This window comes from Lepidochelys kempii, chromosome 1 (genome assembly GCF_965140285.1).
Source record: "Lepidochelys kempii isolate rLepKem1 chromosome 1, rLepKem1.hap1, whole genome shotgun sequence".
Lineage (NCBI taxonomy): Eukaryota > Metazoa > Chordata > Testudines > Cheloniidae > Lepidochelys > Lepidochelys kempii.
In genome coordinates, this window is record NC_136380.1 from 307,355,000 (window position 1) to 307,382,434 (window position 27,435).

At 44.4% G+C, this 27,435-nt stretch overlaps 1 protein-coding gene across 19 annotated transcripts in view; it reads right to left on the bottom strand.

Annotated features, from left to right (window-relative positions):
• ANKRD26 (ankyrin repeat domain 26) overlaps window positions 1–27,435 on the bottom strand; it is a 189,839-nt gene that overhangs the window by 17,845 nt on the left and 144,559 nt on the right. For 16 of the 19 annotated variants that reach the window (XR_012156802.2, XR_012156803.2, XR_012156804.2 and 13 more), the window contains 4 exons: window positions 27,291–27,432; window positions 20,765–21,055; window positions 19,490–19,725; window positions 13,146–13,392 (listed from right to left, as the gene is read on the bottom strand). Coding sequence is in view for 16 of the 19 variants with exons in the window: in XM_073328178.2 (XP_073184279.2) it covers window positions 13,146–13,392; window positions 19,490–19,725; window positions 20,765–21,055; window positions 27,291–27,432 (916 nt within the window). In the remaining 3 variants the exon portion in view is untranslated. Of the gene's footprint in view, window positions 1–13,145; window positions 13,393–19,489; window positions 19,726–20,764; window positions 21,056–27,290; window positions 27,433–27,435 lie in introns of those variants that run through there. The other 3 variants (XM_073328183.2, XM_073328182.2, XM_073328180.2) reach the window with 3 other exon arrangements.

The following is a 27,435-nucleotide window of genomic DNA, read 5'->3' on the forward strand; positions in this document are numbered from 1 at the left end:
TATAGAACAGATTCCTCCCTTCCCCTTGTTCTTCCTGTTATTTATTCTGTTCCATTTTCTCCCTGCTGCTCTTCATTCCCTCCATTCTACTCCTATCCCAACTCCTATTCTTCCTTGTTCGCCTGCTTCCTCCCCTTTTTGCCCTTCAACTTTTCTGTCTCCCATTTCTAATCTTTGCCTTCCTAAATCCTTTCTTACTTCCTTCTTTCTGGATTGCCTATTCCCTGCTTCTTGCCTTTTTTGCCATGGGTTAGTTCTTCAACAGACAACATGTCCATATTCTGTCCTAAATATATGCTCGTAATTATCAAGAGAACGTTGCCCTCTTTAGATTTGCCACTGCTACTCATTAATTCATATTGGTTTGTCCTGAAGCCATTTTCTCAGGTACAGTAAGCAGACACATTTTTAACAGGATGCTGATTAAATGGATTCTACTGTAGAACTAAACTGAAAAACTTGTCACTGAAGTGACAAAAAATATTTCTCAGTTCCTACCAACGGTGGAGTGAATGGGGGGAAAAAAGAGAGAAAGTAAGTCTGAGCTGAAAGCAAAGTCTTATTCACAGAAGGGAACTGAGAGGTATTTTGTGAAGAATCCTGTACTCAAGTGATCTAAATATAGTTTGGTGCTTCCTGAGCCTCATAGTAGGAGGCCAATGCATTCTTCATAGAGTGAAGATCATGCATTGAACATGTGATCCCTGTTAGGGTAAATGCTGAGCAGTTCAAGAGATTCTGTGAACCCATTTAATGAAGAAAAGACAGTTACCTTTTCCGTAACTGTTGTTCTTCGAGATGTGTTGCTCATGTCCATTCCATATTAGGTGTGTGTGCTTACCACATGCACGGGTGCCAGAAGTTTTTCCCTCAGCAGTATCCGTAGGGGACCGGCTCTGGTGCCCTCTGGAGTGGCGCCCGCATGGCACGGTATAAGGGGTGCCACTGGCTCCCCTCACCCTCAGTTCCTTCTTGCTGGAAACTCTGACAGTGGGGAAGGAGGGCGGGTTGTGGAATGGACATGAGCAACACATCTCGAAGAACACCAGCTGCAGAAAAGGTAACTGTCTTTTCTTCTTTGAATGCTTGCTCATGTCCATTCCATATTAGGTGACTCCAAAGCAGTACCCCAGAGGTGGGTAGGAGTTCATGGATATGTGGGTTGCAACATAGCTCTGCCAAATCCAGCATCATCTCTGGCCTGGCGAGTGATGGCATAATGAGCCATGAACATGTGGACAGAGGACCACGTTGCAGCTCTACAGATGTCCTGGATAGGGATGTGCACCAGAAAGGCTGCCGAAGACGCCTGTGCTCTTGTCATGTGGGCTCTGACAATTGGCAACGGCGGAACCCCCGCCAGGTTGTAACATGTCCTTATGGACAAGGTGATCCAGTTGGCAATCCTCTGCGAGAAACACGGGAAGGCCTTTCATTCTATCTGCTGTAGCGATGAAGAGCTGAGTTGATTTACGGAAAGGCTTGGTATGTTCTAAATAAAAAGCCAATGCTCTTTGGCCGTCCAGCACGTAAAGATGCCTCTCTTCACTGGTCTTGTGCGGTTTGGGACAGAACACCGGGAAGAAGATGTCCTGGTTCATATGGATACCACCTTCATCAGGAAGGCCTGGTGGGGCTGCAGCTGAGCCGTGTCTTTGTAGAAGAAGTTCTGAGGTCAAGGCTTTGATTTCAGAGACCCATCTTCCCAACGTCACTGCCACTAGGAACACGACCTTCCATGACAGGTGGGAAATGGAGCAAGAACCCAGCGGCTCAAAGGGCGGGCCAGTGAGCCTAGAGAGGACCAAGTTAAGACAGGAGCCCGCACCTGCTCCTGGGACAGGAGCCCGCACCTGCAGGAAGAGTCTCTTGAGCCCTCTCAAGAATCGGATCGTCATGTCATGGGAAAACATTGTCGTCCTTGGATCAGTTGGTGAAAAGCAGAGATGGCCCCGAGATGCACTCTAATGGAAGAGTGTGCCAGGCCCTGGTTCCTCAAATGGAGCAGGTAGTCCAGGACAGTCTGTATGGAAGAACGTGAGGGAGAGATGCCACGTTCAGATGCCCAGCGGGAAAACCTCATCCATTTAGCCAGGTAAGTCAGTCTGGTTGAAGGCTTTCTACTCCCCAGGAGGACCTGTTGGACTCCTTTTGAACAGGTCCGTTCCTCTGGGTTCAGCCACACAGCATACATGCTGAGGTGGAGGGACTCGAGGTTGGGGTGTAGGAGCTGACCATGGTCCTGTGACAGCAGGTCGAGACAGTTGGGCAGGGGCCAGGGTGGGGCCACTGACAAGTTCATGAGCATGCCGAACCAATGCTGGCGAGGCCACACCGGGGCGATCATGACAACCTGCACATTGTCTCTCTTGATCTTTGCCAGGATCCTGCTGATGAGTGGAATCAGAGGGAATGTATACATCAGGCTCCCTGACCACAACAGGAGGAAGGCATCGGAGAGGGAGCCCTTGCTCAGACCTTGCCAAGAATAAAACTGGTGCATTTCCTGTTCTGTCTGGTAGTGAACAGGTCTACTTGGGGAGTTCCCCACCTTTGGAAGATCATGCAGGCTACTTCTAGATGGAGCGACCACTCGTGGTGAGAGGAGAAGTCCCTCCTAACGTGGTCCGCCAGCATATTCTTGACACTGGGAAAGTGACAAGCTTCCAGGTGGATTTCGTGGCTGATGTAGAAGTCCCATAGATGGAGTGCCTTTTGACAGAGAGCCGATGAGCACGCTCCCCCTTGCCTGTTGATGTAGAACATTGAGGCTGTGTTGTCCGTCAGGACTTGTACCACCTTGCCCCAGAGGTGGGACAGGAAGACTGCAAGCCAGCCAGACTGCTCAGAACTCTTTGATGTTTATATGCAACCTCACCTCCTTTGGGGACCACATCCCCTGTGTCTGGCCGTTGCCGAGGTGCACACGCCAGCCAAGGTCTGAGGCATCTGACACCAACTCGATGGAGTGAAGGGGTTTGTTGAATGGAACGCCATCCAGGACTTGCCCTCAGTTGGTCCACCATTGCAGCGAGGTAAGTATTGCCTGGGGAATGGTAATGATAGTTTCTAAGGGGTGCCGGGACTGGGAATAGACTGTCCCAGCAATAGTCGCAGGGGCTGCATCCAGAGCCTGGCATAGTGGATCACGTAAGTGCAGGCTGCCATGTGACCCAGCAGGTGCATACGGACCCTGGTTGTAGTCAAAGGGAACGTGAAGACTTCCGCGCTGAGGTTTGTCAATGTGTGGAACCTTTTCAGTGGCAGGAACACCCTGGTGCAGGTCGAGTCAAGGACTGTTCCAATGAACTCTATCCTCTGCACCGGCACTAACGTTGACTTTTTGTCATTCACCAGTAGGCCCAGGGAGCAGCATGTGGCTTGAAGCACCGGGACATCCCTTTGGACTTGAGACCTGGAGCTGCCCTTGACGAGCCAGTCGTCGAGGTATGGGTAGATCTGGATACCATGTCACCTGAGGTAAGCTACTACCACCAACATGCACTTGGTAAACACTCTCGGTGCTGTCGCCAACCCAAATGGGAGAACCGCAAACTGGTAGTGGTGGGGCCCCACTGTAAACCGGAGGAAGCGTCTGTGTCCTTGAAAGATTGCTATGTGGAAGTATGCATCCTTCAAGTTGAGGGTGGCATACAAGTCTCCCGGATCCAGGGAGGGGATAATAGAAACCAGGGAAACCATGTGGAACTTTAACTTCTTTAGGTACTTGTTGAGGTCTCACAGGTCCAGGATGGGCCGTAGACTGCCCTTGGCCTTTGGGATTAAAAAGTACCAGGAACAGAACCCCTTGTTCCTGTAGTCAAGAGAAACTTCCTCCACCACTCCCAGCTGTAGCAACCCCTTTACCTCCTGTGCGAGGAGACTTCTGTGAGGGGGGTCCCTGAAGAGGGACAGGGAAGGCAGATGGGGGGGGGGGTAGAAAGGAACTGGAGGGTATAACCCTGCTCCACCATGCTGACGACCCATCGGTCCAAGGTTATAGTGGTCCAAGAAGGTAGGAAAAGGGAAAGGCGGTTGGAGAACACTGGGATAGATGGATCTGGGGAATAGTCTGGTAGGTTGCCCTCGGGCACACCCACAAAATGACTGTTTGGCCCCTTGCTTGGCACAGGTCAAGCTTGACTGGGTAGAGGGTGGAGGCGGGTGGCTCTGATGGTGCTTGTAGCCCTTGGCTCATTTGTGAGGCTGGTCCTGCCAAGGCTGGCTCCCCTGGCCCTGAGGCTGCTGCGGTTTGAACTGCTTACGTGCCGGGGTTAGGACATAAAGACCCAGGGTTTTCAGGGTGGAGTGGGAGTCCTTGAGGCCATGGAACTTGCTGTCTGTTTGCTCTGCAAATAGGGCTCAGCCATCGAAGGGCAGTCCTTCATTGACTGCTGAGCCTCAGAGGGCAACTCAGAGAGGAGCAGCCAGGCGGCTCTGCATGGAGATAGTGGAAGCCATGGTGCAGGCAGCAGCATCAGCGGTATCCAACGCCGTCTGGAGGGCTGCCCTGGCCATGGTTGTGCCCTCATCGAGGATTGCTCGAACTCCTTCTTGGAAGCCTTGGGGAGCGACCCTTCGAACTTGGCCGTGGCTTGCCACATATTAAAGTCATATCGGCCAAGGAGGGCTTGGTGGTTGCCACTCTCAGCTGAAGGCTGGAAGATGAATAAATCTTACGCCCAAAGAGATCCAACCTCCTCTAATCTTTATTTTGGGGGTGGCCCTGGGTTGTCCTTGACTCTCTTTGTGGTTAACCACCTCTACCACGAGGGAATTGGGGGCTGAATAGGAGTAGAAGTACTTATGTCTCTTGGTTGGCACAAAGTACTTGCATTCAGCCCTCTTAGAGATAGGGGCCAGGGAAGAGGTGGTTTGCCACAGGACATTAGTGATTTTGGATACCCCTTCATGAAGGGGTATGGCCACCCTGGCAGGAACCGAGGAGCAGAGGACATCAAACAGGGAGTCCGAGGGCTCTTCCAGTTCCTCTGCCTGAAGCCCCAGGATGGACGCGATCATTTTCAAAAGTTCGTGGTGCATTTTGGTGTCATCTTGAGAAACTGGGTGAGGGGGCCCCGTGCGATGAGGACAATGCCACAGGGACCTCTACTTCCACTGGTGGTCCAGTAGCTTGCTCCCCTGGGTCCTCCTGGACCTGGGGGTCTTACCCCCCAAAGCCTCGACCAACAGAGGGGGATGAGATACTGAGGCCGCTGGCCTCTCCGAGGCTCTCAATGCCAACCGGGCAGCCTGGGAGGGTTGGGTGATAACAAGGGTTCCACAGGTACAATGGCACTGGCCACTGCACCTGGGGCCATGGGACAGGTTTCAGTGCTGATGATGTAGGCGGCACTGCAGGTATTGGGGCTAGCCCCGTGGTCAGGGAACCTCGCTTAGTGCCAGAGGTATAAACGGAGCGGTTGGTACCGGGTGACCAGGATCAGGTGGAATGGTGGCTCTTGTCTGACCGGTGCCCATCACTGTGTCCCGAAGCCAACCAGTCCGAATGAGACAGGCATCTTGGTTGGGATCTCGGGGACCGATAGCATTTGGCGGATCTGCGTTGGAGATCTGGCAATTCACGCCTCACTCTTCTCGACCAGTACTGGGACGTCAAACGGGACCGGGAGCTAATAGGGGCTGGTTGCCGGGAGGATCTTCCTGGGTAAGGTGACCTATTGCTAGGAGATGGGCGATGATGACCTGGTGATCTGCAATCTCTGATCCTCGATCGGTCACCATGATTGGTACCGGGTCCTTGGAGACAGTCGGGGCCGGTCCAGGAGTTCTTGCCACGTAGCGCGTGCCTCAGAGGGACTGTGCCAATCTACCGGCGAGGTACGCCTTGAGTCCCTCCATCGGTGACCCCTGTGCGGAGACCAAAGAGGGCTCTGCTGAGCCTCCCTCTCTAGTCCTGAGGCATGACGGCTTCTGGTGGGTGCGCAATGATGGGACGTCCCTCTCGATGGGGAACAGTGCCGCTGAAGTGGGGACACCCGCATAGGTCCCAGCATGGGTTTTCCCCGAGACCGGGGTACTGCTGGAGCCGGTGTGGGCAGCACTGGGAACATAAGGCTCTCCTGAGCTGCTTGAAGGGCTTCGGGCGTCAATGGCAGCTGAAGCTGGCTGGGGCCTGCACCGCTATCGGAGTCATAGGCGAGGGATGGGCTACACTGCTTGACTTGAGCTGGGGCCCGACTTCCTGAAGGGGGCATTGAGCTGCATGGCATGGGTCGTGGCTCACCCCCAGCCCTCTCCTTTCCCTTACGGGAGGTAGGAGATCTTCCCCTCACAGTCTTTTTCAGCTTCTTGACTGGAGCCATGGAGGGGGATCAGTGCTGGCTTGTAGACGGTGCCAGCCGAGCGCTGCGCATGGAGTCTGCGGTGCTGGTTGTGGAGTCAGACCATTGCTCCAGTGCCGGAGTAAATGCCGACTCCATTAACAGCTTTTTCAGACAGATATCATGCTCCTTCTTCGTCCTAGGTTTAAAGGACTTACAGATCTGACACTTGTCACTTATGTGCCCTTCGCCTAAGCACCTTAGGCAGCTGGTATGTGGATCGCTGGTGGCCATAGGACCTTTGCAGTGGTCACAGGGCTTAAAGCCTGGGGACCAGAGCATGCCCCATCCCCTGGCTGACTGCCGTTGGGACTAACGATGAGTTTGAGTACTACTACTAAGGGTAACTAAGAAACTACTAACTATATTACAGGTTTTCAAAGTTCGCATGAAACAATGCTAGCTGAAGCAGCTGATGTTCCAACACCATCACTGGTGGCAAGAAGGAACTAAGGGTGAGGGTAACTGGCGGTGCCCCTTATACTGCACCATGTGGGCACCAGAGCCAGTGCCCTACGGATACTGCTGAGGGAAAAAACTTCCATCATCAGTGCATGTGGCAAGCACACATACTTAATATGGAATGGACCTGAGCAAGCACTTGAAGAAGAAAGAGTAGTTACTTACCTTAATGTAACTGTGGTTTTTTGTGATGCGTTGTTTGCACAAATTCCACCTTGAACATGCATGTGCCCCATGTGCACAATATCAGATTCTTTTAAAATATTGATATCCATTGGAGCTGCTCCTGAGTCCTGGGAGCTCTCAAAACCACCATAGCCAAGGATATAAGGGATGGGACGGCCTGAACCACTTTTCAGTTTCTTCACTGATAAAGAATCCCATGTGACGGGACTTTGAATTAGCAAGGACAGAGGGCAGGCTGTGGAATCTGTGTGGACAATACATCTTGAAGAACCTCACTCACTGACTGTAAAGGTAAGTAACCTTTCTTTTTTGAGTAACTGTCCACACAGATTTCACTGTTGGTGATAAGTAGGGCTGTCAATTAATCGCAGTTAACTCATGCAATTAACTCAAAAAAATTAATTGCAATTAAAAAAATGAATCGTGATTAATCGCAGTTTTTATCACAGTGTTAAACAATAGAATGCCAATTGAAATTTATTAAATATTTGTGGATGTTCTTCTACATTTTCAAATATATTGTTTTCAATTACTACTAACACAGACCACAAAGTGTACAGCGCTCACTTTATGTTATCATTTTTGATGACAAATAGTTGCACTGTAAAAAGGATAAATAAAAGAAATAGTATTTTTTAGTTCAGCTCATACAAGTACTGTAGTGCAATCTCTATCATGAAAGTGCAACTTAGAAATGTAGATTTTTTTGCTCCATAACTGCACTCAAAAACAAAACAATGTAAAACTTTAGAGCCTACAAGTCCACTCAGTGCTACTTGTTCAGCCAATCACTAAGACAAACAAGTTTGTTTACATTTACGGGAGATAATGCTGCCCATTTCTTATTTACAATATCACGTGACAGTGAGAACAGGTGTTCATATGACACTTTTGTAGCTGCTATTGCAAGCTATTTACATGCGAGATATGCTAAACATTCGTATGCCCCTTCATGCTTCGGCCACCATTCCAAAGGACATTCTTCTATGCTGATGATGCTTGTTAAAAAAATAATGAATTAATTCATTAAATAGTGACTGAACTCCTCAGGGGGAGAACTGTATGCCTCCTGCTGTTTCACTCGCATTCTGCCATATATTTCTTGTTTTAGCAGTCTTGGATGATAACCCAGCAGATGTTGTTCGTTTTAAGAAGACTTTCACAGCAGATTTGACAAAACACAAAGAAGGTACCAATGTGAGATTTCTAAAGATAGCTACAGCACTTGACCCAAGGTTTAAGAATTTGAAGTGCCTTCCAAAATCTGAGAGGGATGAGATGTGGAGCATGCTTTTCAGAAGTCTTAAAAGAGCAACACTCTGGTGTGGAAACTATAGAACCCAAACCACCAAAAAAGAAAATTAACCTCCTGCTGGTAGCATCTGACACAGACGTTGAAAATGAACACCTTTTGTCCGCACTGCTTTGGATCATTATCGAGCAGAACCTGTCATCAGCATGGATGCATGTCCTCTAGAATGGTGGTAAAAGCATGAAGGGACATATGAATCTTTACTGCATCTGGCTCCTAAATATCTTGTGACACCGGCTACAACAGTGCCATGTGAACACCTGTTCTCATTTTCAGGTGACACTGTAAACTAGAAGCAGGAAACATTATCTCCTGCAAATGTAAACAAACTTCTTGTCTGAGCGATTGGCTGAACAAGACTGAGTGGGCTTGTAGGCTCTAAAGTTTTATATTGTTTTATTTTCGAATGCAGGTTTTTTTGGTACATAATTCTATATGTGTAAGTTCAACTTTCATGATAAAGAGATTACACTACAGTACTTGTATTAGGTGAATTGAAAAATACTATTTCTTTTGATTTTTACATGCAAATATTTGTAATAAAAATAAACATAAAGTGAGCGCTGTACACTTTGTACTCTGTGTTGTCACTGAAATCAATATACAGTATTTGAAAATGTAGAAAGCATCCAAAATATTTAAATAAATGGTATTCTATTATTGTTTAATAGCACGATAAATCATGACTAATTTATTTAATCGCTTGACAGCCCTAGTGATAAGCAAGCAGTATCCTGTGCCCAGATTATGTAAAGGAGTCATATTTAAGTACTGATTGAAGAATCTCCTGACCAAAGCTTGCATCTGATCTAGAGGCTTGAATGGTAAAAGTATCGACTGAACTCCATATAGCTCTTCTACATATCTCAGTCAATGGGTCCATTAAAAGAGGCAGTGTAGACCCAGTGGATTCGAATCAAATGAGACCAGATGTGTCTAGGGTAATATCATTCTTTAATAATACATACCAAGTATGTATATTGTTCAAAATCCATTTAGACAATCTCTGCAAGGATATCCGTTGTCCCCTCATCTGTCCTACAAAAGTACTAAGCAGTCTCAGTGAAGCTCTAATCAATCAATCAATCTAGTCCTGTCCAAATAAAAAGACTGCTCTAACTACATCCAGTGTGTAAAGGTTTGCTTCGGCAGGTGAAGAATGAGGTTTGGGGAAAAAGACTGGCAGATAAAGAGACGCATTAATGTGGAAGTCTAAGACTACCTTGGAAGGGATGTGGAAAATGGAACTTTCCAACACACTTATTTTGGTTGTGCCCACCAATCAAATGATCACAGGACTTCTGTGTGCCCCTTCTTGTCCATGCTGCACTGGGCAGATACACTGATTTCAATCACACTTCAAGTGGACAAAAGTGAAGTGTGGCAAAATCTTTAGAGAAGTTCTCACTTGCGTTATGAAATGCACCTGGAACTGCTATATGATGTCTGATCTCTGTTGCTGTTGGTATGTCTTTGCTAACCTGGAATCTAAACATTGCCCCTATGAGTTCAATGCATTGTGTTGGAGTTAGTGTGGATTTGTTTCTGTTAACCATTGAGTCCCAGAGGGCTGAAGAGAGCTAGAGTTTTTTGTATGGAGTAGATGACTTGTTGAGGGGACTGATTAATGTGGAAATCAGATGAAGCCTAAGAGTGACTAAGGTATATTTTCTGTGATACTCCCAGCACAATGTGAAAGTAGCTGTGAACAAGTCCATGGGATCCAAAGAGGGGATAACACAGGCTAAGGTGACCATCCTGAATTTGAAACACTGAGCAAAAAGACTGAGATGTTGAAGATTCAGGTGGGGTCTCCATGCCCCCTTCTTCTTTCGGATCAAGAAGTAGTGGGAGTAGAGCCCTTTTCCTTTGAATCCTTAAGGAACTTCCTCCCCTATTCCCAGTGTTAAATTTATTGTCTTAGAAGTGTCTCGTGAGAGGGATCTCTGAGGAGGAGCGGGAAGAATGGGGAGGAGATTGTAATAGCTTGAAACTGGATGGGATACCCCTTGTTCATTATCTTGAGGACTGACTGGTCTGAAGTAATCCCAGCCCAAGCTTCTCTGAAATAAAATAGGTGGTTGCCAACATGAATAGAAGGGACTCGATACACAGGTGGTCCAGCTGGGCTCTCGACATTGCTTTCAGAGATGTTTTGTGACCAACTGTCCCTGTTGCAGGGGTGCCAAGGAAGAGCTCAAGGAATGTCATTGGTGAAAACACTGCCTCTTCCTTGGTGGCTATGAAATGCGTTGTTGAGGATAGCATTGCTGCTGTATTTATACAAGGACTGCTGACAACATTGTTGTTTACCTCTAAGAGCTGGATCACATAAGCCTCAGTGACTGGAGGGTTGTTCTCTGTATCTTTAAGAAAGTGCAATGCCTCATCAGTGTCACTACTGAACAGTTAATTACCTGGGAAGGGTAGATCCTGTATGGTCACTTAGACTTCATGAGGGGCAGCAGATGTCTATAGCCAGGACAACCTTCTCATTGTCACAGCCATAGCTGTGGTTCTGATGCATTGCTTGGAGCAATGTTCTAGCAGTGAGCTGTCCATCTGTCATGGTTGACCTTAACTCTTCCTAGTATTCACAGGGGAGCTTCTATGTTAAGGTAAAGAACCTGTCCCAAAAGCGGACATCATACTTAAAAAGAAGTGCTTGATAACTGGCAACTCCTAGTTGACGATTCGCTGAGAAGTATATTTTTTTGTCTGAAAAGATCGAATTTCTTTGTCTTTTTCTGGGAATGGATTTGGGCTGTTTAGATTTCTCATGAACAGCCTAGACAATCAGGGTACTGAGGCTGGAATTCTAAAAAGTATTTGTGCCCATTAGCTAGCACAAACATCTCTTGTTTGTGCACTTGGAAGTTGTGGGGGGAATGGATGCAGGAGTGTCCCAGATGACCTTTGTTGGTTCCAAAAGCCCTAAATTAATAGGTGAAGTCATTTTGCTTAAAGATGATGGGTGGAGAAGGGCTAATATCTTATGTTGCTTTTCTTGGATTATCTCTAATAGGATATCCAATATTTCTGCTAGTCTCATCATTTTCTGAAAAACTTTTAACCACGCTGAAGAGGATGTAGGAGGAGGGTTGGTCGTTTCATCAGCAGGCGAGGAGGAAATAGCTAGAGACTGTGAGTGGTCAGAGGAGAGATCATCTCCACTGAGGTCTTCCTCTCCTTTCAGAAACTGATGATGTCTGGGAGTGGGTACTAGGACTGGCTCAATCTGCTGTGTAGGCAAGAGGTGGTCTTGGTCTGAAGACCACTGAGGAAGCTGGTTTCCCAACATAAGGGTTGATACTGCATGGAGACCAATGAAGCCAGTGTTCGTAGGAGTGTTGAGGGGGAGGATGACACATGGGATGGGAGAGTACCAGTTTAGAAGTTCCCTTATCAATTGGTTAGTCTCTAAGGTGCCACAAGTACTCCTTTTCTTTTTGCGAATACAGACTAACACAGCTGTTACTCTGAAACTTATCAATTCAGAACTTGTGGGTGCCTCTTAGGGGCGCCATCATTATGTATGCATTTCTTGGTGCTGCTGCCATTGGTATGGACCTATCCAGCGCCAGAGAGGAGTCTGCCGTCTGAGTGGTATCAGAAGCGGCAAAGTGCTTACTGTGTGAAGTGACTGTCAATGCCAACATTGGCTTTGATGTACCTGTGTGAGGCTCAGCCTCAAGGGACTGGAGTGTCAGAGCCTCAGGTGAGGACTTAAGTCTTCTGACTGGGAAGAAAGATTTGTATGTTCCTTGGTCCGAGGAGCAGTGCTCCTTATGGTCCCTTCTCCTTGGTCAATGCCAGAGGAGTTAGAAGAAATTGAGAGGTGGTTGAGGCTGCCCAGCCCATTTTAAACTCAGCTATGGTGGTTGCAAGGGCTCCCAGGCTACAGGCATGGCCCCAATAGACACTGCTATTGAAAAACAATCCAACCTTACATACATGCACACTCAAGGTAGAATTTGTGTTGACAGTAACTTGAAGAGCAATTAGTTTTACCTTTTAATTATTATTTACCATTCATATTTCAGCAGAGGAGGAAACCAGGCAATAATACAGTACATATATGGTATCATTTATCTTGCCATATTATGCTACTCTTCAACCTGAGACAGCCCAAAGAGACTAAGCTAAGGAGCTATTAAAAAGTAAATATTTACTGTGCATGGCATAAATTCCTCACCACAGGATGTATACTAAATACAGACAACCCCATTGTACAGCATTCTTTTTTAACGGGGCCCAAGTGGCCAATATTCATGTGCCAAGTCACTTGCCAAAGAGTGGAGCCCTATGACGCATGTATATAGCATAAACATTAGGAAGGTAACAGAGGAAGGCAAAAGTACCGTTAACTAATACTTGTTCTTCAGAATTTTTGTACCCCTCTTTTAAATTAAAGCTAGCAAGAATTACAACATCATGAGCTTTTTATCTTTACCCTTTCATAATACAAATGATCTTTCTATGTAAATAAATAATATGCACCTGTGTTAGGAGTTTCCTGCAACCTAAGACAAAAATTCTTAAGATTTTTTTCTTCTTCTTGTTAGATGTTAATTGCCAGATATTCTGTCTTGTGTGCATGCTTATTTGCACACAGGCCCATACTGCCCACTGTATGTAAGTACTATAGTCTCTTTTCCCTCTAAAATTATATATATATTTATTTTGATGATTAATTATTGTGGTTTTTACACTATTAGGTTACAAGCATTGGGATATATATTTTGCATTTAAAATGAACGCTCATTAATAAGACTAAGACAGACTATGCTTTAACCTAAATTATATAAAAATAATTTAGAATGATATCTGTAATTACTCACCTTAGCAAGATAAGCTTCCACTCTGTTTTTTGAAGATAATGCATTTCCAGTTGGGTTTATGAAACTTCCTCCAAGACCAAGACTTCTATTTAGTGTTAAATTATTGCCGAGATTGCCAAGTTGAGTTGTATCCAGGACTGGACTTGCAGAAAGACCTCCATTTACAATGCTGTTAGCAATTAAAGATTTGCTCCTATGGCGCTCATGAAGGAGTTTTGCATTGGCCTCTGCTATCCTTTCATTAGCTCTGTGAAAAATACAGATGTAGTTTTTACTCACACTTTCACAACTAAATGTTATCATCCAAATTTCAAGCTATTTTTATTATATTTCTATAACTGTAAATGATTAAGAATATTAGAAATGAGGAATTACTCAATTCCCTCTATCAGAGAGGTAGCCATGTTAGTCTGTATCCACAAAAATAACGAGGAGTCTGGTGGCACCTTAAAGACTAACGGATTTATTTGGGCACAAGCTTTAGTGGGTAAAAAACCCACTTCTTCAGATGCATGGAGTCCCACAAAAGCTTATGCCCAAATCAATCTGTTAGTCTTTCAGGTGCCACTGGACTCCTCGTTTTTGTCAATTCCCTCTGGAGTTTTCTGAGAACCCAATCCTGAAAGATTCTGAGTGCCTCTTGGGAACGAATGGGAGTTAGAGATGCTCAGCAGTTCTCAGAATTTGACCTCAAGACAATTTATCTTAGATAGTTATAAGTCCCGATTACTATAATCTTTAATGTATTTAAATTATCTCATAATACCCTGTGAGAACAGAAAGTAATATTATCTCCATATTACATAAGGGGGAAACTGAGGCCCAGAGAGAGTAAGCAACTTGCCCAAGATCACAGAGGAAATCTTTGGCAGAGCTGGGAACTAAAACCAGGTCTCCCAAATCCTAGACTAGTACCCTAATAACTGGACTGTCCTTCCTCTCAATGTAGTTCCAATCCTGAGAAGTACTGTTATAATGGGAGCTGAACTGACCCTAAACACACCACCAGATCAGGCTCTTTTTCTAGAGAGCCCTATTCTTATTCAAGCATGGACTGAGGCTGATAGGGTAAGGAAAAAAGAGACTACTCATCCTGGGCAGTAACTGCAGTTCTTTGAGATGTGTCCTCCTATGGGTGCTCCACTTCAGATGTGCATGCGCCCCACACATATTTAATCGGAGATTTTCATGAGCAGTCTGCATTTGGCGCATGCATGTGCTGCTGATATCCTCATGCCCTGCAGCGAGGCTATATTAGGCTGCATGAGCAAACTGCCCTCAGTTCCTTCTTCACCGCTGCATCTCAGAAGAAAACTCTGAAGCAAAGGGGAAGGAGGGGGGGTAGTGTAGCACCCAAAGAGGAACACATTTAGAAGAATTACAGCTAATGCACAGGGTGAGTAACCTCTCTTTCTTCTTTGAATAATGTCCCTATGGGTGCTTCACTTCAGGTAACTCCCGAGCAGTATCCCCATAAGGAGGAGGAAGCCCCAGAGTCAAGTCCAGCACAGAAGAAAGAACTGCATTGCCAACTGCTACATCAACTCTAGAGGCACTGACTAAGGCGTAGTGCCTGGAGAAGGTATGTACCAAAGACCATGTAGCAGCTCTGCAGATCTCAGATACTGGGGAATTTTTAGGTTGAGCTATAGATATAGATTGTGACTTCATTGAGAACCTTTAGATCTGTCTACAAACAAAATGAGCAGTCTAGGAGATTTACAAAATGATTTAATCCTATCTAGGTAGAAGGATAACACCCTCTTGACATCTTCAGCATGGAACACAGTCTCCAGATTGGAATTATGTGGTTTTGGAAAGAACACTGGCAGGTAAATGACTTGACTCACATGAAACTCAGAAGACACTTTAGGAAGAAACCTGGTGTGTGGTCATAAAGTAACTTTGTCCTTGCAGAATACTGTGAAAGGAGGGTATCATAAATATAAAGGGAAGGGTAACCACCTTTCTGTATACAGTGCTATAAAATCCCTCCTGGCCAGAGGCAAAGTCCTTTTACCTGTAAAGGGTTAAGAAGGGCAGGTAACCTGGCTGGCACCTGACCCAAAATGACCAATGAGGGGACAAGATACTTTCAAATCTGGAGGGGGGAAAAGGCTTTTGTCTGTCTGTGTGATACCTTTGCCGGGAACAGATCGAGGATGCAAGCCCTCCAACTCCTGTAAAGCTAGTAAGTATTCTAGCTAGAAAATGCGTTAGGTTTTCTTTGTTTTGGCTTGTGAAATTCGCTGTGCTGGAGGAAATGTGAGTTCCTGTTTTGTGTCTTTTTGTAACTTACGGTTTTGCCTAGAGGGATTCTCATTTGTTTTGAATCTGACTGCCTGCAAGATTATCTTCCATTCTGATCTTACAGAGTTGCTCTCTTATTTTTTTTTTGTTCTTCTAATAAAGTTCTGTTTTTTAAGAATCTGATTGGGTTTTTTGAGTCTTAAAAATCCAAGGCTGGTTTGTGCTCATCTTGTTTATTCTCAAGCCTCCCCAGGAAAGGGGATGTAAGGGCGTGGGGGGATATTTTGGGGAAACAGGAACTCCAAGTGGTGGTCCTTTCCCTGACTGTTTGATAAATCACTTGATGGTGGCAGCATTCTCCCTAATCCAAGAGCAAAAACTTTGTGCCTTGGGGAAGTTTTAACCTAAGCTGGTAGAAATAAGCGTAGGGGGTCTTTCATGCGGGTCCCCACATCTGTACCCTAGAGTTCAAAGTGGGGAGGGAACTCTGACAGAGGGTCTACCATGAAGGCCCCATCTCCCCAACTCTGTGCGCTGAGGTAATAGCCACTAAGAAGGCTGTTTTCATAGACAAATTCAGTAAGGAGCGTGTCACCATCGGTTCAAAAGGAGATTTCATGAGTCTTTTAAGAGACAAATTAAGGTCCCAAACTGGGATGGGGATTACCCAGACCTTTCATGAATGTTATGGTTGTAGAGTGAGCAAACAGTGAGAACCTGCAATAATGGTATGAAAAGCTGTTAAGGCACCCAATTGAATCTTGAGAGAACTAAGTAATAGACCCCTTTGCTTTAGTTGTAGCAGGTATACCAGAACAAGAGGAAGCAAAGCAGATTTGGGGACAGGATTCTGGAATTCAAACCAGTGACTAAATCTTCTCCACTTTTTGAAGGTATTTCTGGTAGAATCTTTCCTATTTTATCTATTGTACTTCTGCAAAGCAGACCAACTCTAACCCCACGAACCATCAAGTAGCCACACCTTCAGGCGGAGAATGCTCAGATTATGATGCAGCAGTTGACTGGCACCCTGGGAGAGGAATGATTAGAAGATTTATCACTGGACAAAGAACTAGGCAAAACAGGTAGGAAATCAGGCCTGCCTTGATTGTGTTGGGGCTATTAGGACAACTCTGCTCTTATCCTGTCTGATTTTGTTCACCACTTTGAGAATCAGAGGTGTTGGGGGAAACGCATAAAACAGTTTCTTCGTTCAAGTGAGGGGGAAGGTGTCCCCTAATAAATTATGAACTAAGCCCCTCCTTGAATAGAATAGATAGCATTTTTTGTTTATAGCTGTGGCAAAGAGGACCACTTCTGGAAATCCCGGAGTCTGAAATATGCCGACAAGAACCTGGGAATCCAACCCCGATTTGTAGTCTTGGGAAAAACACTTGCTGAGAGTGTCAGCTGTGACATTCATTATTGAAATTATTATGCAATGTTTTATATAGCAGTTCCATAACCTTATTGCTTCAGCGCAGAGGGAAGGGGATCTCACTCCTTCTTGCCGACTGCAGGCATATATAACATGCAGGCCACATTGCCTATCATAACTTGGATATACCTGTGTCCGATGAGAGGGAGAAAATGAACGCAGGCATTTCTGACCGCTCTGAGCTCCAACAGGTTGATGGAGGGGTGGATTCTTAGGGTGACCATCTGCACTGTAACATTAGAGCACTGAGGTGTGCCCTCCTCCAGCCTAACAGAGATGCAACTGGGGTTATGGTTACCATTGGCATTGGTTGAAGGAAGGGAATCCATACCCCTACATTGTGATGAACATTCCACCAGTCTAGGGAGTACCTGACTTGTTGAGAAACTGACACCTGTTTGTCTAGGCTGTATCTGTTTGGTAAGTAAACTGGTCTGAGCCACCACTGGAAACAGCAAAGGCACAATCTTGCATGTTCTGTCACAAAAGTGCAAGCTACCATGTGACCTAGAAGTTGAAGACTGTTTCTAACAGAAGTCTGGGGTTTCCTTTGAATATGTCTGACAAGGTTTGATAGTGTTGTGGATCTGTCCAAGGGAAGGAAGGCCCTGGATGCCAAGGAATACAGGGATACCCCTATAAATTTTATGTTCTGAACAGGAGTCAGTGTGGACTGTCCCACTTTCAATTGAAAACCCAAGTCCAAGAACAAAAAGTGCTTTCTGTTTGGCAGACAACATGTCTTGGTATGACTGAACCTTGAGCAATCAAACGTCAAGGTATGGGAATATTGTAATTGCCTGATGATACAGGTAGGCAGCCACCACTGACAGAACTTTGACAACAATCTTGGAACCTATCAGGGCTCTGGAGAACTGCTGCCAAAAGGTGCCCAGGAATCCTAATATGGCCATTGAAGACCATAAGGGGGAGGTGGGTGGTATCCAGGGTTGCTCTCATCAGGAGTCATGAGGTCCCCGGACATCATCTGTCTCTTTGAGAAAGGGAGTTTATATATGGATATGTAGGAGAGACCTAAACAGAGATCCATGATACTGAAGAGAGGTCTCCATCATCATTATCTTCCTCCTCTAATGGGGGAGCTCTGACCAAAAAGGGAAGTGACTGTACTGGGGATATATAAGGGTCTGGAGATTGAGAGGTTCTCGGTACCTAGAGATGCTTGGTACTTGCCAGCAGTGGAGACTCTGGTTCAGCAGTCACTGATAAGTCCTTTGGATACCTAATATCTTGCAGTACTGAGTGGAGCTGCGGCACTGAGTGCTGTTGCAGTGCCGACAGACTGGAATGCTTGTCCCTGCAGAATGGTGCTGATGGTTTTGAGTGATTCATAGGCAGCGCTGATGTAGATGGAGGCTTAGTTTTACATGATATTGAAAAGCTTGACATAGGTACCAGGAGAGGGGTTAGGTCTGATGGTACCTATATTCTTCTGTGTTTTCTCTGATCATCTCCACTAGATGGTATTGGAGCCTTCTCAGAGCCAGGTTTACTCTTCAAGCTGCTGGATTTTCCTGACTCACTGGTACTGGAGGAGCCCTTCACTTTTATGGTACCAAGCCTTGAGGATGAAGTCTTTGAGGCTACTGGCCTGGTCTAAGAGCGAGGGTTTTTGAGATGGATCTCTTCAGAGGGGAATTAGAGCTTCTCTTTTTAGCATCTTTAGAGGAGGTCTCTGAGGCTTTCCCCTTTGCAGGAGAGTGTTGCACCAAAGTCAAAGGGGCACTAGAGGGACTGATGTATGGGGTGCGGGGGTTCTCCTGACTTGGCTCCGAAGTGGGAAGAAGGGAGCACTCCTTCATTAACAGTCACAGCTTGAGTTCCCGGTTCTTCTGTGCCCTGGATTTGAGGGCTAACCGGAAGTTACACTTCTGTGGACCATGCAACTCTCCCCGGCAGTGAACCCACTTAGACTATCCATTGCTGATCAGGATAGCTTCTCTCCATGTGAGGCAACATTTGAACCCCGGTGAACCGGGCAGGCCCCTCAAAGAAAGGATTTTCCCAGAAGCAATAAAATAATCTTTCAATAACCAGTAACTAACTACTGTACTACTACTACAAATTAACTAAACTAAATAAACTCAGTAGAATGAACTCAGCAAGAACCCGAGGCAGGCACAATGTAGACATGCTAAGCTCCATCTCAGGCTGAGGCAGTTGCCTGTGCAGCCTCATATAGCCTCAGTGGAGAGCACGAGGATATCAGCAGTGCATGTACTGGCCAAATGGACATTGCTGATGAAAATCTTTGATCAAAGACATATGGAATGTAAGTGCACCTGAAGTGAAGCACCCACAGAACACTACTCAAAGAACTGCAATTTCTCTTGCCTACTGTAAGTACAGATTATTACAGACCAGCCAGAAGACATGCCTGTTAAAAATCAAAATAACTTTATAATATACTCTATAAAAACGAATGATATTTCTGCTACTTATAAAATATTGACAGGAATTCATGTTTCTCAGCCTTCCAGTTATTTGTGAAAGTCTACTGCATCCACAGATAACTGCTCTTGGATTGATGCATATTATGGTGAGCAGGTCCAGGAGTGAGGCATTTTAAGACGAAAGTTAATGAAGGGAAAAATACTATTTTACTGTTTGTTTTAAAATAAAGATTTTGACTTACCTATCCAGTTTACTTGCTAGCGATTTTCTAATTTTTAACTCTTCCAAATAAAGTTCTTTGTATCTTTCCAGTTCTGTCTGTGTAGACTGTTTTTGAAAGACACTGTCTTCTTGTGTGTTTTTTATTCTAGCCAGTTCAGATTCTAGATCTCTAATTCTGTGCTCCAACTGGTTTCTCAGTGAAGTATTATTAGTAGTTCTTATTTGTTCTAATGTCTCTTGGGAGGCTGCCTGCGTCTAAAGCAAATAATACAACTTTAATAAATTGGAAGAAAGAGGATTTTTTTCCCAACAGTTACTCATATTCAATATAAGTACACTCTTATTCTGATAGGGAACTACTCTTCCTTAGTGCCATCAACGATACAGGGAGACATTTGAAGTCACTACGCAATAGAAAGATTTCAGCTTAGAAAGAAACTGTCCCTTATTAAGGATCTATTACATTAAAGTTAGCACTACACAACTTTCAGCCTTATCGGACAATAGTCTAATTGAAACTGATCCCCTTGCTGGAGCCAGAATCCCATGTGATCTATACACACGTAAATAATACTTCCAGCATTGAAATAATAAATGTGGAGTCAAAAAGAGGAGGTTATTTTGTAACTTTTGTTCTCTCAACATACTGTGTTCAGAACCACACTGTAGCAGTTAACATGCCTGGTCACTGACCATGGAACCATCAGTAAAAACTCGAGGGGGTGAGGGGAAGGGAAGGGGTGGCGTAGGTGAGGTGGTAGACACACATCTTTTGAGCCCAAATAGTCTACTGGCCGAGGATATAAATAATCCATCCCCTTAGTCTTCCCTCAGTTCATCTTTATCTACAGAAGCTCATGAACTGAATTCCAAAGAAGAGGGGAGGAGGGAAAATCAGTGTAGCTCTGCAAAAGAAATACAAAGAACAAAAGCTACTTTGGTCAGTGTGATAGGATACAATCCCTCTAAGAGTAAGCAAGTTGAGCATCCCCTCCAGGGTAAAAAATGAGTCATGAGGGAAAATCAGTCTGGGGCAGTCTTTGGGATAGAATGACCTGCAGGTGCTACTGTAAGGGATTGTACTCAATTTTACTTTTCTTTGTATTTTTTTCTTCCTTCTACTGTATCTCTAGTTCCCTAACTACCAAACTGGAAACATATGGAAATACTATACATTTAGCTTTTATGAAGAAGAAAAAGCACCTAAAATATAAATTTCAACATGGAAATGAATATGGAATATAAAGCTTAAAGTACCAATTTACAGCATACAGTAAGTAGCAAATAAATTAACCTGCAAAAATAGATTGACTTCTTCTAGTTTTTGTCTTATTTCTTGTCTAGCTCGTTCTTCAATCTCTCTTTTATACTGTTCTAGTTGACTGTGGTCCATCATATTAGTCTCTACTTGATGTTTGAGAGTAGCTACTTCTCCTTCCAGCTGCCATTTGCTCTTCTCCAGCTTTTCATGATTCTTATGCAGTATCTTCATAGAAGACAACTGTTCTCGTAGATCACGATTTGTAGATTCTAACTGTGTAGATTTTTTTGACTCTATATCCAGCTTTTTGGAAAGTTCATCTATCTGTACACATTGAAAAAGTTTAAACTCAGTTATCAAACAGGGAGTTCAAAATTTCTCTAAATTCAATGAAAGTCAGTGAAAAAAAATCACAATAATTTTACAAGTTCATAATTTTGCATTTAAAATTATAAATCATTCTAAACTTACTAAAAGCAGTTTTAAATTATTTTTAAATTATTTTTCATAGAACAGCTTAATTATAATTATTATTATAATTATTATAATTAAATTTTTAAATTATCTTTTAAATTATTTTTCATAGAACAGCTTAAGTTCTCTTCTTTATCAGCCTATATACAGTAGTTTCCAGAAATACTTTAAAAAATAAAATCATTTAGGCCCCAAACCTACAAGCATTTTACCCATGTATTTGGCTTTAAATGCGTAAGTAGTCCCAATGAAGTCACGGGACTATTCATATGCTCTAAAGTAAACAGGAGCATAAGAGAGGGGGCCTTGTTATGTATCAAAAATGCTATGCAACCCTTTAAAACTTGCAAAATTGGATTGTAGGAAACCTTTTATGTTAGCAGAGAAATAAAATATATTTGTGGTAAATCAAAAGGTAGTTTGCTTATAAGAATTTAAAAGACAATGTGAGATCTTTCAGTAGGATCTGAAACCTGAATAAAACTCACTGGAAAAAAAACTGTTAATCGTTTCTGTCATTACTGCATATTTTATGGTTTCCTTGTCCTTTTTAACATAAAAAAGGAAAATAGGAAAATAAATAAAATAAATACTGTGTAAAAATATGTAGACAGTATCAAACAGACCTTCTTATTCCAACTGTACTGATATGTATAAACATAACTGCAAGGAAGGGAATATATACAAATCCTCTTCCTTGATGTTCAAATATAATTTTTACATTTTAACTGCAACAAAGTCATACAAATACTATTAATTTTATTTATAAAAATGCTCTGATGTGAAGGCACTCAAAGCACTAAACACATAATTAAAAAAGTTACTTAATTTCTAAAATATAGTGCACTAGCAACAAAGTTACACTCATAAAATGAAGGGAACAGACTGCAGTAAGTTAGGCCCTACCTAGGAACGGTGGAAATGTTTCTAAATATAAGCCAGATAAGGATAATAAAAGCTACTTCTAGGACACATTTTCAGGTTTTTAACAATAGGGCAGGATGGGCTGAGACAGCTGACAAGGGGAAAAAAGTTCCACTCCCTACAGACCTACCTCATTGCCTGCTTACCTAAAATATGATGGTGGAATCCCTAAAAGGCAGGTGACATCAGAGCCTTAACATATAATAAGACTCAAGAAGATGGTCTGGAACAAAACCAAGTATATTCAATGGCAAAAACCTACGTTAATGCAGATTTAAGGTTGCTTGGGGTGTGTGGTCCCCATGCAGAACGTTGAGTTGAGCAAATCTCAAAACCTCTGAAAACCAGGAAATGCAGTTAAGGTTGTCCATGCAACCTTAACTCTGCTTTCTTTCAGCAATGCCCCAATACACCCTGTTAACACACATACCTTTACTCTGCCACTCCCCAGGTGCTGAAATGTACAACTCTTCACCTCCCTTTACAAGACATTCACTCTCACCCACAGAATTCCATCCAATACTATGGGTGGGGAGGAAGGTTGCCCACATCACCTCTGCTCTGTTCCCCTGGAGATGGCAGCAACCAATGGGAACTATTTGCATGCAGACAGTGTTAGGCATATCTACACTAAATGGTGGAAGGCATAGGGCATTTTTTACAAAGACCATTGTCAGTGGTGAGGGGCAATATGAGAGGATTCTAATGCTTTAATTAAGTTTAAGTGAAAGTGATGGCTGAGATGATATCGTGTTGTGACAGATTTCTGTTACCAATCTGCCTGAGGCATCAGGTGATCAGGCTGAGGCCACAGGATTGTTTGGGGAGGAGATTACAGAACACACCAAGTAACTGAGTTTTTAAAGCTTTATTGATAAAATAATAAAATAACAGCAGAGAGTGCTGGAGGGGGGTGGGGGGGTTTCCCACATCACTTGGAGAAAGTAAGAAAGCATTAGTGCCCCAAGCCCTAACCCACTTTCATACTCACACCCGCACTACCCGAGGCTGGCCAAGCCTGGGTGTAACATAAGAAGAAGAGGGGGAGGGGTGGATGGCAGTTCTTGTCCCGTGCACGGGTTGTCCAGGGTCCGCTGTTGATCTCCGATTTGCCTCAGCTCCTGGGCAGGTTTTTAAGTCCTGGGGTCTCTTGGGGGCATCTCCTTCAGAGACCTTTGTTCCCCATGCTCTGTGTACCAGTCTAAACTGGCCTTCCGTGGTTTCTTCAGCTTTCCCAAAACACACCGGTTTCAGGGCCTTGAGACAGTTATGTTTTTTCCTTGTTGGCCTTTGCTGTCTTGGTCTTTTTTGCAGCCCCTGCATTTCGTTCAACAACTCTTCTTTCTTACGGCTGGTCGGGGAAGTGGGGGGTGGACTTCCCCCCCTTCTGTCTTGGCAGGTAGCAGAGTGAGTGTGGGTAGTGGCCTTGGGCTGGTGTCAGCTCCTTATTTTCGGGTTTAGCTGGAACATCAAGTTAACCCGTTTCCCACCCCCCCGCCTTCTGTCTTTTCGCCGCCTGTAAAGAAACCTTTTGTTCCGCATTTATACCTTTAACCCTTCCCAACATTCTTTCCAATACATACAAAAATATTCGCAACATATGAGGCTGGTATTTACACAGGGGACCCCGGGGGGGGGGAGGGGGCAAGGGGGGCAGCCATCTTGTGACAGTGTGAGTAAATGCAAGGGAGTTGTAAAAGGCTGTGAAATAGGCTATGTCTACACTATGGATCTTACAGCTGTACTGGTGCAGCTGCGCTGCTGTAAGGTCTCCTGTGTAGCGGCTCTTTGCTGATGGGAGAGAGCTCTCCCGCCGGCATAATTAAACCACCCCCAACGAGCTGTAGTACCTGTCAGCAGAAGAGAGACATACCACAGTCCACACTGGCGTTTTTGTCGGTGAAACTTATGTCAGTCTGGGTTGTGTTTTTTTTCACACCCCTGACTGACAAAAGGGCTAGTGAGGACAAAACCATAGTTCTTATATTGCACAGTGGTATTCTTTATGGGGAGTTGGCTAAGTGTGTGAGCATATGCCAGGATCCAGGACCTCCTCAATCTTATAGTGCCAAGGGCCAGAGTGAGTATACGCATATTGAAGCATTGCTCAAAGAGTGTAGAGGGAAGGTGGCGTGGGCAACCTTTTTCTTTCCTCCTTTTTGTTTTTCAGTAGTGTTCGATGAAAATCATGTGGGTGAGAGTGAAGGGGTTGTAAAAGAAGCGAACAGCTTGTACATTTCAGCAACTACTGGGTTGGAAGAGTAAAGGTATGTGTGTTTATGGGACATATTGGGCATTGCTGAATGAGGGAACAGAAATATTGCATTGGCTTAACTGTGCATTTCCTGGTTTTCAGAAGTTTGAGTTTTGCTCAACTCAACATTCTGCAAGGGGACAACATATCACCAAGCAAAGCTTAACTCCATTAACAGTTTTTTGCCAATTGATTTCCCAGGTTTTTTAACAGGAAAAGATACATTGTTGATAGGAGTTAATAGTCATGTAGACAGTTGTTCATATCCCGTCCTGCAGTTTGCATACTCAGTCAAATCAGCAATCCCTATACTGTGGTGTACTCCATACTGTGTCACAAACTTCCCCAACCTTGTGGATGAGGAATCACCCAGAATCGACATATTGGCACCCTGGCAGAACACATATTGCTCTTCCCTTAGCAGTCAAGTCACCTGTGCTGTCAGTTCTGTACTTCTGCACTATGTGTTTTAGGAAACACCACATTAATCTACTCCAAGATCAGGAAATAGCCCTTTGCCCTAACCTCCCCAGAGGCTAGTAAAATGAAAAAAAATCTGTAAACAACCAATGCAAGGCTCGCCTACGGTGGCGTAGCCAGGTGGAAAAAACAGGGGGAGCGGAGATAAAAAAAGGCGCCAACCCCTGGTACTGACCTGGCAGTGCTCCAGGTCTTCAGCAGCACTTCAGCGTCGGGTCTTTCACTCACTCCAGTCTTCGGCACTGGAGGACCCCCCCCACCCCCTAGCCACTGCAATGCCGCCGAAGACTGGAGCGAGTGAAGGACCTGACGCCGAAGTGCTGCTGAAGACCCGGAGCACCGCCGGGTCAATACCAGGGGGTGGCACCTTTTTTTAATCTCCGCTCCCCCTGACCCGCCACTGAAGACCCAGAGCGCCGCCAGGTGAGTAAAAATTTTAAAGGCACCAAGTAATTAAAAAGGCGCCACTTCTACTCGGTGGAGGAGCAGCTGCTGCCCCGCTCCCCCACTAGCTACGCTACTGCCCACCCCTTCTGCAACTGCAACCCCTCTCCTTGTCTGTCCTTCTTGCCAACCCACAAGTCCTCTGTCATCAGCTCCTCCCAACCCAAAATAAACATTTTGCTTAAATCAGCTACTGACTATTCTGCTGTTGTCATAAATATAAAGGGAAGGGGTTAAGAAGCTCTGATACAGTACTATAAAATCCTCTTACTTGTAAGGGGTTAAGAAACTCCAGTAACCTGGCTGGCACCTGACCAAAAGAACCAATAAGGGGACAAGATACTTTCAAATCTGAGGCGGGGGAAAAGGCTTTGTCTGTCTGACTGTGTGTTGCCTCTGCTGGGGACAGATCAAGAAAGCAAGCAATCCAACTCCTATAGAGTTAGTATGTAATCTAGCTAGAAAATGTGTTAGATTTTCTTTTGTTTTTGGCTTGTGAAATTTGCTGTGCTAGAGGAAATGTGTATTCCTGTTTTTTTTTCTTCTTTCTGTAACTTAAGGTTTTGCCTCGAGGAATTCTCTGTGTTTTGAATCTGACTGCTTGTGAGATTATCTTCCATTCTAATCTTACAGAGTTGTTCTTTTATCTTTGTTTTGTTATTCTAAGAAAGTTATGTTTTTTAAGAATCTGATCGGGTTTTTAGGATCCTAAAAACCCAAGGCTGGTCTGTGCTCATCTTGTTTATTCTCAAGCCTCCCCAGGAAAGGGGGTGTAAGGCTTGGGAGGATATTGGTCCTTTCCCTAATTCTTTGTTAAATCACTTGGTGGTGGCAGCGTACCCTCCAAGCACAAAGAGTTTGTGCCTTGGGGAAGTTTTACCCGAAGCTGGTAGAAATAAGCTTAGGGGGTCTTTCATGCGGGTCCCCACATCTGTACCCTAGAGTTCAGAGAGGAGAGGGAACCTTGACAGCTGTGTTCACAATAAACCTCCCCATAAAATACGAGCACACGATATTATAACAGACAACTTGCAGCAAGCAGCGTGAGTTATTAGATCTTTATTGCACAGGTGTACAAAGATTAGAACTAGAAACATCAGTGGAGGGCTGTTCACTGGTGTAATGATATTGGCACATTCCCTCAAACTACCCAGGTAAGCATAAAGTGCTTGCATTGAAACCCTTTCACGGTTTCTTCTTTACTGGGGCCTGTACATTGTAATCCTTCCAGACTGCACAAGTACGCAATTGAAGAAAAACAAACACTTTCTTAAATTCCCCAAAGATCTAGTGGATGCCGTCCATTACCGTGGGTAATAACGATCAATTAAGAACATTTTGAGCTGCATCCCAGCAACAGTTTTATCTCTGGCTCTGCGCAAAAAAGCCTACCTAGTAACTTTTTGAAAAACTGCTATCTTTTTCAGAACTTATATCTCTGGAACTACTGTCTCAAATGATCCCGAATGTGGTCACTAGCCCTACAACGTATTCCTGCAAAGCAATGCGAATTTCAAGAAAATCAGTGCAAGCATGCAAATTTTAGAGCACTGTGAAGCGCAGTTCATTAAGCAGGAAGGATAGAGGGACGATGGAGGGAAAAGGCTTCTCTACGCATCCTCCTTCAGCACAGGAGTCTCTGAAAGGTCTGAAGTGGCCCTCTCATTTCAATGTGTTCTTTTGAGCAGAATGAGAACATCTGATGACTACAACCTGAATCAATACTCTGAGATGTGTGAAGTAGTCCATTTATCTTAGTGGGTGTTCCCATCCTTCTCCTGCGTGCTTTTTAGAGCCTGTGAGATGCATCAGGATCTCATGAGGCTCTTTGGGTGGGGAGCTGAGAATGGTTATTTCTTTACAATCTTTAACCAGAATAAAAACAACAAAAATCCCACTCAAAATGTAGCCACCACATTTATAGCGATTCTGAGAGGAATATATGAAGAATGAATTATGTGAGTTTCAAATATTAGAACCTACCTTTGTCCTTAATCTGCTAACTTCATTGTCCATTTCAGAATATCTGTTCTTCAGTTCTCCCTGGAAACTAAACTGGGACACACTCTCTCCATTCTCATATTCCTTTAGTTTCTTCTTAGCTGTTTTTAGAAGTTTCTTCATTCTG